Below are 15,485 nucleotides of genomic sequence, written 5' to 3' on the forward strand. Positions count from 1 at the left end.
CACCTTTTCAGTAATCATATTGTTTGCAATATTATTACTGCCTAGCCTGAAACTACAATGAGTAGGATAAAGCAAGTCACTGGGGTTATTATTAGGAAACATGATTTTCGAGATAAGAGAAAAAATAAGAAATGGAAGATTAAAGAGATTAAATTGTAACCCTTTAATTGGAAATACCAATATTTCCAATATGGCATATTTAAGTATTTCCTGGCTGTGTCCAATGATAAGACCTAGAAACATGATTAAACAAGTATCGATGAGCAGCCCAGACTACGTGCTCTATATACCATCTCTAGAAAGAACTAGGGCTCCTTGAAGAAATGGCTGAATTCAGGTCTGTGCAGGAAGTAGAAGGCCTTGGGACATCCTACTATACTTGAATGCAAAGAAGCCCTCACTTCTTTGCATATGTCAAGTTCAACTTGAAGGAGCCTTCACAGGCCAGAGATGGGACAATTTGGGCACCAAGAACTTTTAAAACATGTGTTAAAATCTATTAGTTCATAATGATACTTTAAACATCTTACTGGTCAAACTTTGGAGGATGCTAAAGAACTTAACACTCAAAAAGTTCAGGAATAATTTATCTTTTTATATATAAAACTGTTAAAGTTCCTTATGAAAGAATTACAGCTAATAAATGAGGGAAAGATAGGTATCCTTTTTGCAACACAACAAAATAGTACATCTAGGTAAAGATTAATGGCTGCTAAACCATTAAAATCTAATAGCAAATTTCACAATAAATGGATCAGGATGACAACAAAGAACCTTAAGATCCCCTAACCCAACAGAGGAAAGAAGCAGGTATTATGTGCCTCCCCATATTATACAATAGGTAAGTAAACACCATCTCTCAAGGAGTCTTATCAGATAAAGAATGAGAATCCAATCAAACCTCTAGACAGAAGTATAAGCTTTCAGGAAGCTAACATTAACAGAGAAAAGTTAAATACCACTATAGGGATGTAATCAGTAAAGCCCAGATTCTGGGAAAACTGAATAAACTGTCACTTGCACAAATAAATGAGCAAGGAGGAAAAAATAGGTTAAGTCTGAACTTACAGATTTCACCCATCAATTAAATGTAATGGGTAAATCTTGGTTTTGATCCTTATTTGGACAACCTAAATATAGTTTTTGAAAAGACAAGACTACTGACTGGTTATTTCACATTTATGAATCATTACAAATTTCATGTGGGATTTGTTGGTTTGTTAGGGTCTCCAAAACCATCTCCAGGTTCAGTGATTTACTAGGGAAACTCACAGGACTCTATCACAGGGCAGCATATGGTTGTTTCCACAGCTATGATTTACTACAATGAAAGGATACAAAGCAAAGGAAAAAGGCACATAGGGTAAAACCAAAGGAAACCAAGTACAAGCCCAGAATCCTCTCCCAATAGAGTCACACAAAATGTGCTTATATCCTCCAGCAGCAAATTATGACAACAGATGTGCAATATTATCTACCACGGATATTAAAGAATACAGGATTTTTTTATTAGGGGCTGATCACATAAGCACTCCTAGAAGTAGGTGTTCAGCATAAACCATACTGTTTGCAGGTTAGGCACAGTGAGTTTTTTGTTTTTTGAAGTCAGGGAATGATGAAAATCCTCCTGAATGCTAAATTCTCAAACACCAGCCTAAGGTCCAATGCACAAACACCTTTTAAAGAAAATCAGTCTGAGATCTAGTATGTTCTTTTCTTACACACTTTAAAAAGAATCCTTTCAGCAGATAGCCAGTTGAATGCTCTGAGATGTTAAGATGAAAGTGAACCTATAAGCAAAACCCCTTAGACCATGTAGGTCTGTCACTCTGAAAGAAGAAAGGATGGCTGAGCAAGAAAAGCATCAGAATGCAGTACAACTCTGACAAAGTCTTGACCAGTCCAATGGTGAGCTATGGTACAGAAACTGACCATAGGGTTCCACAGTGGGCAGAAATTGCCAGGCTATGCTTGCTCGCTGGCTGGATGATACTGGGAGAATGTGGTCTTTGCTCAAACACTGTGGCAGGTCTCCAAAGTGCTGTTGCTAAAAGTTTTCAGCTAATTCCATTCATTCCTTGCAGCTGGTCATTTTTTTTTTTTTTCTTGAAGGGAGGAGCAGTGCATCCACCATAGCTACTAAGGCCACTTACTGGTTGAAATGAGATAAGGTTTGGGACTTGTTTCAAAATAATCCAGTGGTGCTTAGGGATCCTGGTTTAGATTAAACAGGATTGGCCAGGAGTTCATAACGGTTGAAGCTAGGAGATGGGTTCATTATACTGTTCTCTCAACCTCCAAATAAATTTGAAGATTTCTATAATAAATAATACAGTGCTTTATGGTTCAAGTTAAAATCCAAACAAAAGGCTCATCCTTTTTCAGTTTTCCCATATATGTACAAAATTCAAAAAGTTAACACTCAAGCCTTACAATGAGGACACGCGGTCTCCTGCCCCAGCCCACCATATTCCTGGCTTGTATTCCCCAGATGTAACCATTTTCAATTCTCATCTTTTTATTTACAACCATATTTTTAAATGACATGCTCATACTTTGGTTTTTACTTTTTGTACAGTTCATTTGTCTTCATTCTCCTCTTCCTTATAATTGGTAAAACATGGCTCTGTTTAAAGTGTTCACATATTTACAACTCTTAGAAGTGCTATTCTACCCCCCCCCCCCCCCGTTTTACAGATGAGGCACAGAAGGGTTTTTTGTTTTTGTTTTTTGGACAGAAACAAGGAGCAGAGACAGGATTCAAACTCCAAGTATCTGGATCTAAACCCATATTCCTGCAAGGACTGATAAACCTTTTCTTGCTCCTAAACACATTATACGAAGTATTTTTTTTAAAATAATTTTTGTAGACATGTTAAGTAGAAATCACAGGTAAGTAAAGAAGTACGCTTTAATACCTGTCCTTTCTTCCACAGTTTTGGTTTTCATTGAATGCTGAACTGTTCTGCATCATTATTTTATCTTCATTCTGCCATGTAAACTTCTGTACACCCAGACATTTCAGGCACTCAAGCAATCCTTTTAGCTTCAAAACATCTTTTAGAGACCTCATCCTAGTCTAATCTAGACAGTTTACTCTGTAGGCCTAGACCTGTTCCACAGCTTCATGCTGGGATCTCCTTTCATTATTTCCTGTTTTCCTGAATACCACAGTGTCCCTCTTTCTTGGTTTAAACCCTGAATAGGGTGGGAGTGGTTAAAATGATCTTTCATATAAATTAACCAATCCTTTTGTTCTCAGTTTTATTTCATATGCCTACCTCCGAGGTACCTGGTAAATCCAAGGCCTGAGCCTTTCAAAGGTTCTTCAATGCTCCCAGGTTCCAGTTTTCTCTGGCCTGCTAAGTTAGGAATCATTTACCCATTAGCTTCTTACCTTCCAAAAGTTTGTTGCTTTCTTTTGTGTCTTTTACTCCTATCCCATTTTTTTATCCTTAGGGGTTTATGCATTGATTCTTCTACTGTTTTCTAGGAAGGTTTAAGAAAGACTGGAGACGAACAGGCATCTTAATCTTCCATGTTTAAATGAAAGTCTTTATTCACTTTTAGTTTCACTTCTTACTACTTACCATGTACCTCCTACACTCCAGCCACGCTAATCTACCCTCAGGTAACCCTGTTATTTCCTACTTCTTTATGCTTGGTACCCTGCTAGTCTCCTTCAGGAATACAGAAGTTATCTCGTCTACCTGTACTCTCAGAGCCCTACGTACTCTAGAAACTAGGGCTGCATATTTTTATCACAGTACCTAGACTGTAAAAAAGCAAGTTTTCATTGCGCAGGTACCATTTTCAAACTTTGATGTGTTTGGGATATACCAGGACTACAGATGTTTGGAAGCATGTAACTCATTAAATGGAAAAATCTGCTTTTAAATAACTAAGGCTCTTAACTACAAAAAACTATGACATCTGTATTTCGAAAAGATCCTCTTGATTTTGCTATATCTCCTCTTCATCCTTGAACTAGACAGTGAAGTAGGACCATAGAATTCAATGAAGAGCTAATAAGAGCTTTTTAAAGATTGTTTTTGATGTTCTTAAAAACAAAAAACCTGTAATCAGTTCAACTGTTAATTATGCCAGTACTCAATTTAAGTATAGGCAGTCTCCAACACAGCATTCTCCCCATCCCATGAGGTCCAATGTATGGTTGAAGACAACCTCTGCAAACTGGTCCAAACAACCAACTTCTTTCAGCATTTGCACTAAGCAAAACTATGTAGGAAACTATTTGAAATATTTTGTAAAGTGTTGGAACCTTGAGCAACTTCTGAAACAGGACTCAAGATATTCTCAAAGACTGAAATACAGAGAGGCAGGAATCTATCAAGACCAACTTCACCTACATGGTACTGAGGGCCAATCCTATCACCTATGGAAGTATGAAACTAGGGTCCTTCTTTCCCTTGTACTACACGACTTCCCATTTTTAGAACCTAAAGTCAAGGTTATTCCGATGTTATTCTAATTAGCTACTTTGCATCCTTTAGAGTTTGGACCAATCAGATAACCCTTAAAAATCCCTAAGCTTATTATTGTTGAATCACTATATTGTACACTTGAAACTAAAAACATTGTATGTTAACTATATTGGAATTAAAATTTTTAAAAATCCCTAAGCTTAAGTTTTTTCGGTAACATTTTCATTGGTCCAAATATCTGGATATCTTTTAGAGCTATCTTTCGGAGTACATGCTTTCGATTATTCTTAACTGTGACATCTTAGCAAAAGCCAAGTCTGTTTTCAATTGACAAAACAATCCTCGAGTAAAGCCTGAGGAGTTAAATTTCAGGGAAATTAAGCATTGTTCCTCAAAAATATTTATTATAAATAGTAAACTAAGGTGGCTTGTAGGCTAACACTAATTTTAGACTCAAAATGTATTAAGCAAAGAAGTATCACTGAAACCTTCCTTCAAAACATGGCTTCCTGGAGCTAATATGCTTAAATAAGAACACCATTCACCTGGAGGCATGTTCCAGTTTAGCAAATCTTTAATGTCATACCACGTGCAAAAAGCATTTATTCTAATAGATAACATTACTAAGTTTCACGCCTTAAATGTAAAGCATATTCAGACAATTAAGAATTTATAACTGCTTGTAGTAGGGCTTTACATATTAAATGGAAATAAATCTCATTTTGTATAACACATTAACAATGGTAGATAACTGTTTTAATAATGTAAACAACATAATTATGTTAAAAAATACCTATGCCAAAGATAAAACTCTATATTTAAGAGTACTTACCAACCTGGCTTTATTAATCAACGAAATGCAGAAAGTTTGGTTCTATTACTACTGTGTTTTTTTCAAGGTTATTAGGGAAAAAATTGGTCAAGTAGATATTTACAGATGAGAAAATTAAAGCTGCAAGAGTTCAAACAAAACAAAAAAACTTACCAATAAACCAAAGACCTGGAATTCAAACCAAATTCTGATTCTAATGCCTGAACTATAAAAGAACTACCACTCCGAACACTTAACAGATCTCTGGGGTACCTATTGAAAAGCAGATTCTTGGGCCCTACGCCAGGCCCACCCTACACTGGAGTGGGAGTGAGGTTTGGTGTCCCTCTGGAATCTACATTTTAAACACCTTTCCCCCATGAATCTGCAGTACCACTGACCAACATTTTGAGAAACACTAATGTAAAGGGATGGTGTAGAAATTTGAAAAGGTGAAATCAATCTGTGAAGTCATTCTTCTAGACACGAAGTGATCTTATAACAAAATAGAAGAGCAATGACAAAGTCACAGACCTAACTTCTTCCGCCCTCCTTTTGATTATGATCTATTCAGAATGCGGCATGTCAGAGAAAGTTGGAGGAAGTATCTGAAGTCTTTGGTAAACAGTAACGATGAACAATGTAATAGTAACAATCAAGTAACAACGGGTCAGACTGGTTGCTGCACGTGGGTTCTGAAACTAAACCTCTCATTCTTGCTGTCTATATTCAAAAATCAACAGAACACTGACTTGATTAAAGAAAAATCTCCTACTCTTTCTCTTCCATCAAAACCCAGAAATCATTACATTTTGACACTGCTTAAAATATTTTTGGGACTCTTCGGGACACCTGGGTGGCTAAGTCGCTTAAGCATCTGCCTTCAGCTCAGGTCATGATCCCTGGGTCGTGGGTTGAGTCCGGCATTGGGTTCCTTGCTCAGCGGGGAGCCTGCTTCTTCCTTTGCCTGACACTCCCCCTGCTTGTGCTCTCTCTTCCCCCTGCTTTTGCTTGCTGACAAATAAATAAAATTTAAAAAAAGCTATTTTTGGGACTCTTTCAGAAACAGATCACTATATCAATACAGTCAAGAAAACTAGTTTTGTTACTTTATAGAAAAAACTACTTTCTTTTATCTAAAAATACCACTTGTTTTATTCAGAACTGGCTCAATGACTTCTATATGCAATAATTAAGGCTACTCAAAGACATGCAACACAGGCTGAAAATATCTTGAAAAATCTTAAAAGAATGCTGAAAGCAATGACAACATTATACTAAGATACTTGCCAGATGAGCTTTTAAATTATAGTCTAGCATAAGTTATCCTCCAAGTCCTAAGTGATGCTATGACATTTCCATTTGATCTCAATCCCATGGCAGAGTCTTGACACTGTGTTAAAAGCAGCAGTTTAACCTATTTGATATAAGAAGTCATATAACATTAATGAGCTCTGGATTCTCCCCAGAGAAAAAAGGCACACAGGCATTTATGAACAAGCAACGAACCTTTGGTTCAAGGTATCTATTCTGCAGAAACATCGTTAACTGGAGAGACAGAAAAAAAATTTCAAATTATCTAAACAATCCTATATGCTACATATAGATGTTTTATTATATTTTATAAGCATGCTTCTCTCAAAATTATAGTATGGCAGAATGGTTGCAAGAATGTGCTTTTGGGAACTGGGGTCTACCACTTCCTAGCTACCCAACATCAGGCAAGTTAAAACCTCTCTAAATCTCAGTTATCTCCACTTCACACATAAAAGAAGTACCTACTTCACTGAGTTTTTATGAGGATTACATAAAACAAAGTACTTGCTAAAATAACACTTCCAGGCACTGTACAATTACTAAATTAAGCTACTATACTTTAATAATACTTAAAAAAAAAGATTTCTATTTATTCATTTGAGAGAGAGAGAGAAAGAGAGACAGAGGGAGAAACAGACTCCCCGCTTAGCTGGGAGCCCGATGTGGGGCTCGACTCCAGGACCTAGAGATCATGACCTGAGCCTAAGGCACAGACTTAACCATCTGAGCCACCGAGGCACCCCTAAAAAGAATACTTGGCAATAATTTACTAAAAAGTCAAAACAAAAACATTTGTGTCTGAGGTAAACTGACATTTCTGTTTTAAATAAGAACACTATAGAGCATGGAAGATCATAGTTTTCATGTGACTATGAAAACTCTTAGCAATCATTTACTCAGGTTTAAAGATTTCAACTTTGCCTAGCTACAGACAGTAATTACTCATTCTTAACATATGGGGGTGCCTGGCTGGCTCAGTCGATGGGACATTCAACTCTTGATCTTGGGACTGTGAGTTCGAGCCCCACGTTGGGTGTAGAGATTCCCTAAAAATAAAATCTTAAAAAAAATAATCTCCATAAACATTTTCCTTCTTTACATATATACTTCCTTAACAAATTAATAGGTGTTTTCTAGCTTACTTTTTTCTTTACAGAAATCAGCTAAAATTTAGAAATCAAAATCTCTACATTAAACTACTCAGTTTAATAAAACAGTAGAGAAAGCAAATCATTTGGGGCGCCTGGGTGGCTCAGTTGGTTAAGCATCAGACTCTTGGGTTTTGGCTCAGGTCATGATCTCACAGTTGTGGAATCGAGCCCCAAGTAAGGCTCTGTGTTCAGTGCAGAGTGTGCTTCAGAGTCTTTCTTTCTCCCTCCCCCTCTGCCCCTCCCTGCTCGGGTTCTTGGGTGCTCTTTCACTCTCTTGTCTAATAAATAAAATCTTAAAAAAAAAAAAAACAGAAAGAGAAAGAGAGAAAGAAAGAAAATCACCAACAAGAATAGTATTCTCAAATTCACTTGTTTGACCTTGTATGGGATTTAAGACTATAAGTCTTTTAAGGTTATAAGACTAATCAAAGGTACACTGTGAACCTTAAAAGCAAGAAGGCATCAGGGAAGATTTTAAGATCTAGTTTAACCCTAGGTCAAATTCAGAAAGTTCTTAGAAGGACCAACTGTATAATTAAGAGCCTAATTTAACAGGAAAACCAGGATTAGTCACAGAACAAATATTCAACCATTACACAATATTTTCGCCCACTCAAGAATTTATCAACACATTATAATACACTGATTTTCCATACACATTATGGACGTTGCTTTCTATGCAAAGTTAGTACAGATAATGACTGCATAGTGGAAAACAGTCCCTCATTCAAAGTTACATACAGATAATTTAGCTTGACTGAAATATTTCTTTCAGAAAGAGACAATTCTAATAATTTTGTCTATGTGAAAACAGTGGGGGGAAAAAACAAGCCACAAACCGCCTGGACATGTGTAAAATAAGAATGAACAGTCAGATTCCTCAGGTATTACATATCACCTTTGGCCTTTAATAAACTATTATTTACTCAAACTGTCTATCAACCCCCTTTTCCCACATTGCTCTTTAGTAGCAGGTGTCTGTCAATTTTCTTTGGCCCAGCCTTATCAGCTGTTATCAGTGAGTGGTTTGCAAACATGAATGTGCAGAATCACCCAGAGGACTTCCTAAAACAGACTGCTGGGCCACCCCAAGACTGATTCATTACATCTGGAGTGAGCCCAAAAACTTAAATTTCTAACAAGTGAAGCTGATGCTGCTGGCCAAGGAATATACAGAGAACCACTAGTCTAAGGGCAGTGATTCTCAACCACAGCTGCACGTTAGAATCAGAGGGGAACTTCTGTAAACACCAATGCCTGGGAGTCCCTCAGAACAATCATACTAGAAGTTCTGGAGGTAAGTCCTAGACAACTAATGTGTACCCAGGGTTGAAAACAACTAGTCTGGTTAATTAAAATAAGTCTAAACCAAATCTACTGAGAACAGATACTGCTTAATACAAAAGCAAGGTAAGATTTTTTAGCCCTTATCTGTTGATAAAGCAGCCAAATAAGGAGTCAAGATTAAATTCAGTATGGTGGCCTCAGTTGCTTACATACCTAGGGTTAAACTCAACAGAAGTTGTATGTATGCTGCCTGCCTTAAAACCCGGGCAAAGTCTAAGGTTAAGTCTTTAGGTCATACAAAATGGTTGACCTTTGAAGACAACAGAAACATAGGTTACTATCAATCCCATGTACCAAGTTTAGGCTGAGTAGCAATACTGCATATTGGCTAACTCTTGGCTCTGGAGTCAGAGCATTTAATAGATGTTACTCTTGGCAAGTTACATAATTAAGCCTTGGTATCTTCGTTTGGGAGTTAATGAAACTAACACTGTAGTTATGCTAAAGATCACAGGGGCATCCATGTAATAAGCTAGATGAGAGTCTGGCACCTAAGACTGAACATAAGCTAAATCACTGTAAGCTATGCCACACACATACTACCCAGACATTAACCTACCAGAAACACTAAAGAAATTATTGTCCTTTCCAAGTCCACTTCTTCCCCTTCAGTCAACATCAGGGTGTTTACTCTTACAAGATTACAGTCACACCCTTATGAATTTAGATGTTCAGGACTGTTCGTAAGTGTTAAACTTTAAATACCTTACCTACAGAGAGAATAATTAATGGAAATAAATACAACTTTTAAAAAGCTATGGAGGTATATAGTACAACTTACTATGAAACAAGGGAAAATTTCATGTTGTCTCTTAATTGACTGCTTAGCCATTTCATGATTTATAAATGCCTGTATTACCCTTGACTTTTGCTCATTTCTGAATCCCCCCCTTTTTTGGTCCAAAATACCACTAAAAATACATTTTCATCAGGCATAGTCTCTCCCTGGTAATCATGGCTTTAAAGGAAAAATGGTAGCTGCCCTCACAGCCATGTTGTACATTTCCGTTAACCGGGTACTTTTTAAAAACCGTAAAGAGGATTTCAGAACTCCTTGGAATCTAAATCTCTTAAGTATAAATTTAATATTCCTATTGCCAACTCTTTCCCTCCCAAGTACTTACTACGTTGTTTGAGTTGTAAAAATACAAAGCCCTTGCTAAGACAAGGGTGACAACAGATAAGTGGTATAAAATAGCAATTAGGAAAAAACCCCCCAAATACCTACTTTGTACCAGGCACTTTGATGTTAACACCACGTCTGCTCTATGTTATTTGCAGTAAAATGTGAATCATAAAGCTGACAAGCCTAATCTAGGCCTTATGATTAATGAACTACAAGATCTTTACTAGAAGCCTTCGGCAATTCAGTCTATGTCCATCAAAGAATCTACAGAAAAGGGACCTTAATGGGGCATCTGGGTGGCTCAGTCGGTTAAACGTTTGCCTTCAGCTCAGGTCATGATCCCAGAGCCCCGGCATCGGGATTGAGCCCGGAGTGGGACCGCCTGCTCAGCTGGGAGTCTGCTTCTCCCTCTCCCTCTGCTCCTCCCCCGGCTAGTGCATGCACACGCGCAGGCTCGCTCTCAAATAAAATCTTAAAAAAAAAAACTGCACACACAAAAACCCGTACAAACAGTAAAACTCTTAAATCTTAAATTACTTCAGATAAATCTCAATCTGTTTATGAATTTACAAATGTTTTAATCTTTAATTTTTGAAAAGAAAAATGAAGATTAGGAAAACAAATTTATGTTTTAGAACCATGTCTACCACTAGATTTTATCTGGCTTTTTGGGGTTCCTTGGTCCCATGTACCTCCCTGCCCTGGCTAAATGACAGCCTGCTCAAATTATATTACTACACTCAGAGGTTGGGAGGTATGATTTTGAATTAAGCAGATTACTTTCAATTTACTCTAACAGGAGAGAAAGGAGGTTAGTTCACTGAAGGAAATGACAACACTTAATCAGTATCAAAAATGGAATGGGATGGTAGCCTGTAAGTACTTAACGTCTATTTAAGTGAGCTTAAGTCCAAAAAAACTGAGAACTTCTGCTGCAGAAGTAAAAATTATTCTAAGTTAGGGCTCACTTAATCCAATCACTTAAACTTTATAAGTTCTCTTTGCGATGTAACATCTCTACTAATTCTCCCAGTCTATGTAACTGAAGATGGCCAATGCCTGTTTATTGCTCACTGTTCAGGGCAGACCATTCTCTCTCTTTAGAGATTTGACTGAAGTTTAGGTTATCCTAAATTTACCATCTATGTTGTAAAGAACTTTCTTCAAAACAGTACTTTTAAAATGTGAATGCTATCATGATCCATGTCTTTTTAAGCTAAATATTTAGTTCCTTCAGTCACTTTTCATGATAATTTTACATTTTGGGTTCTACTCTGAAGATGCACCAGGTCCTGCTGATATTCTTAAAGCATGAGAGATGGCAAATAATATTCGAAGTAGGGAACAACCAGTAGTAACCTTACCCTGCTTATTCTAGCTATCTTTTGATAAAACATCCTTACAATATAACTATTTAATAGCCACATTCTATTGACTCACTTGGAGCTTACTACTAAAAAACAAAACAAAAACAAAACCACTTCAACAGCACTCCTCAATGCATCCTCCATACAAGGAATCAAGAACTTGTTTATTAACTTATTGAGCTCAAAAGGCACTTTACTATAGTTTTTAACTTCCTTTTCCAATAACCATGAACTTGAACAGGATTTGTTATCATATCCATATTGGGTCATGATTCTTTCTAGGTGTATATCCCAGCCTTCTGTTACATGAGACTCTTATCCAAAAGCTCATCTATTTTATACTATGTTTTATATAGCCTTTTTCTCTTTTTAAAGATGTGAATGGCATTCACCTACCACTTAGGCTTTTGTCCTCCTATTTCTCAAAGACAGCTATCATATCTTTAAGTTGCCGGCAGTGAAACATTTAATTCTACCACATAAAAGTATTTAGGACAAATAATTTTAGTCTTCTTATGCATGTTGCTAATTTAGACTCTTTTACTAACATTTATCAAGACAAATTTCTCCTTCCAAAAACAAAAAACCAGCCAAATAAATGCAAAGGTATAGTGATTTGTGCCCTAACATTACACCAAACTCAGGCCTATCCCTGGAAAGTCTTACTCCAAAACCCCTAAAACTGTTAAAAATTTAATAAGCCTTAGTTCACTTACTGTTTAAAGATTACACTTATTTCTCTGCCGTGCCATTCTGTACAATACTTTTTGCCAAATAACTCTTCTATTCTCTAAGAAATAAAACTCAAAGCAAATCAAGAACTCTACCTGTTGACAGCAGGTATACAGACAACTACAGTCCCCAATACTCTTTGTCACAGCATTCACAAACTCAGAGATGGATTACTATCAACACACCAATTCTAATCCCTTTCTATCCCAGACTCGATTTACCAATATTGCCAGTTCTGGCCAATCCCAGATCTTAATATTCATTCAACTTGTTAGTTACATGATATTCTATTTATTGTATGAGGTCTCATTTGAAATAAGGTTGGCAAGTTAGCTACAAGCACAGGAAGTAACAGAAAAGTAATGACTAAGGAGATCTACTTTTGGACCCTTTCTAGGCATCCTGGATATCTGGGTTAACACCAAAGTCTTTTATACCATTTTATGTAAAAAATAAATAAATAAATAAATAAAACCATTTTAGGATCTTGAACTCTTATACTGATAAAGATTTGGTAGCCTAACATTTTCTATGCATATTAAGGTTATCACTTGAGAAGTTCATTTACCGTGTTGAATAAATACTATATCTGCCTCAGTGGTAACTTTAATACTAGAATTTTGAAAACAGGTTTAAAAAAAAAAATAATCAATTTTAGAATCTCGGCCCTCAAGACAAGTTAATACTGTTTCATAAAAACATTTAAAAACGGGACGCCTGGCTGGCTCAGTCAGTTAAGCGTCTGCCTTTGGCTCAGGTCATGATCCCCAGGTCCTAGGACCGAGTTCTGCATGCGGGTCCTTGCTCAGAGCGGAACCTGCTTCTCCCTCTGCCTGCCTCTCTCCCTGCTTGTGCAGTTGTGTACATGCTCTCTCTCTCACAAATAAATGAATAAAATCTTAAAAAATTAAAATTAAAAAAAAAAGAACATTTAAAAACATTTCATGGGGAGGGGGGAAGGGAGTAACTGCTGGGTATAGGGGTTTTTTGGGGGAAGGGATAAAAATGTTCTAAAATTGGTTTGTGGTAATGTACAATCCTGTGAATACACTAGTAACAGTGAATTGTACCCTTTAAATGAGTAAACTGTGTATGTGAACTTTCTCAATAAGCTATTTAAAAAATATTTCAACCTCATCCTAATAGCTCTACTCTACATGTTATTACATACCAAAAAAACAAAAACAAAAAACCCCAAAAAACAAAAAAACAAAAACTAGATCACAGAGGAAGAGACAAAGAAACCCTTACATACTAAATTAAGCCAGGCATCAGGATTCCAAAAATAACAAACCACTTAGGAGCCAGAGATGACTGAGCATTAAGCAGCCCTTATTACAACCAGCAAAAGGGTAACAGACTGAATATGACCCCTATAAGATTTCTTCGGAAAGACTTATTTGAAAACTATCTTGAAATGGAAGGCTTTGCTTCTATAAACAGAAATACGAACGAAGTCCTCAATAGCATGAGCACTTACTCATCATACTCGATATGATAAATAACGTCTTCATCAGCAGCAACAGAGTCTGAATTAGACGTAGAGGGTACATTGTCCAATTTATTTGCATTCTCTTTGGAATTATGATTTACACTTCCATTAGTCCTTTTACAAGAACTGCCATTCTTCAGTGGAGTTTTGCCACGTGAATGTCCATCAGAAGCTCTAGTAACACTACGTATACGGGCTTCAAACCAAGCACCAAGGCCGACATCTCTGGCATCCACCAATTCATTTACCTAAAAAAAGTTTAAAATTAGTTAATGAAGCTTGATTTCATCTATTGCTTCAAAAACCATATAATAACCCAAGTTATTCTGAGTTATCATGGTTAACATTTGCAGCTATTCCTGTTTAAAGTAATTAGAAAGATTAGATCAGAACTATTTTTTTTGGATTATACTGTCAAATCTGTTATTTACTATTATGAAAATTAACTTTCCTTCCAATTTTGTTCAATGAAATAGATATTTTCTTTACTCCTTGCCTGGGTCTACATTAGACTTTTAAAAATATCATTCTTGTGTACCTAAATGTTGTTCTAGCAAGTCATTAAATAAGAATGTCACTTAGTGAAAATCCGGGACTTCAGAGTATTGCGGATGTTATCCTAGAGATAACTTATAATCAGTCTAACAGAAAAAAGTATCAGAAGAAACCTGAACATGGGGGAGTTATGCACATGTATAAAAGGAAGAATCTAGTAAATCCATCTATACAAAATGGGGTAAGTTCTAGCACCAGTTAATAACTCACTAGCAAATGCATTTAGTACCTCAAAGTAGAAAATAAAGGGAACAGAGCTGTAAGATGCAAAACAGATGTATTCAAGTCTAGTGCATACTCCAGAACTAAAACATGCTGACAAGAGGAAAACAGTGGATTAGAAACCATGCATATCAGAAAAGAGTTACAATATGGAAGCTGGTTAAGTAGAACACAAAACAAAACAAAACAACTCTCCTAAAATATCTGAGGAAATTGGTCTAAAGGTGAGGCTCTTTCAAGAGCAATAACCAAGAGACCTCCTCCTTCAGCTTTTTTTCATTTTTTAAAAGCCCTTTGAAAGAAAAAAAAAAAAAAAGACATCATTAATACAAGATGATCATCTAATCAAGCTAATTCTTCCTGAGGGTATTAGAGACCACTTAAGGTATACAACAGAATTCTGACAGATGGTATAGCTTGGGACCAGGGTGGAGTTTATACCAAAAGTTAAATACCCATATACTATGCAAGTCTCTCTTTAGGCTTGTCTAACTCTAACAAGCTTAATAATTCCTCTTTTACAAGAAATGAAAAGCTCTGACAAGTTAACTTGCTCCAAGTGAAAGCTAATGAAATGTAAAGCTAGAATTTGCAGACATCAACCTTGAAGCTTATATTCTCGCCACTGTATTAGGAACCTGATGAGAAGATGACAAGATAGGTAAATAGGAACTTCAAAGGTTAAGGGATGAAATAAGGTATTAAAAGATAAAATCAAAGATGAAACACAGTATATATTACTTAATTAATCCATGCATTAAATGGACACAAGTGCTTTTCTCCCTTAACAGTCACTGAAAGTTTAAAGACATACTTACAGGCAACATTAGCTAAAGCAAAAAAATTAATCAATGTTAAGGTCAATCATACTTGGGACAATAATCTGAGACTACTCTTTCATAGCAAATCAAAATGTAACG

The 15,485-nt window shown here is 36.4% G+C and overlaps 1 protein-coding gene across 5 annotated transcripts in view; it reads right to left on the minus strand.

Moving 5' to 3' along the window:
* UHRF2 (ubiquitin like with PHD and ring finger domains 2) overlaps positions 1-15,485 on the minus strand; it is a 115,570-nt gene that overhangs the window by 83,382 nt on the left and 16,703 nt on the right. For all 5 annotated transcript variants that reach the window (XM_087869656.1, XM_087869654.1, XM_087869655.1 and 2 more), the window contains exon 3: positions 13,777-14,036. In XM_087869656.1, coding sequence (XP_087725782.1) covers positions 13,777-14,036 — 260 coding nt within the window. The remainder of the gene's footprint in view (positions 1-13,776; positions 14,037-15,485) is intronic.

The sequence above is a fragment of the Ursus americanus genome, chromosome 18 (genome assembly GCF_024610735.1).
Source record: "Ursus americanus isolate L20-20 chromosome 18, mUrsAme1.1.p, whole genome shotgun sequence".
Lineage (NCBI taxonomy): Eukaryota > Metazoa > Chordata > Mammalia > Carnivora > Ursidae > Ursus > Ursus americanus.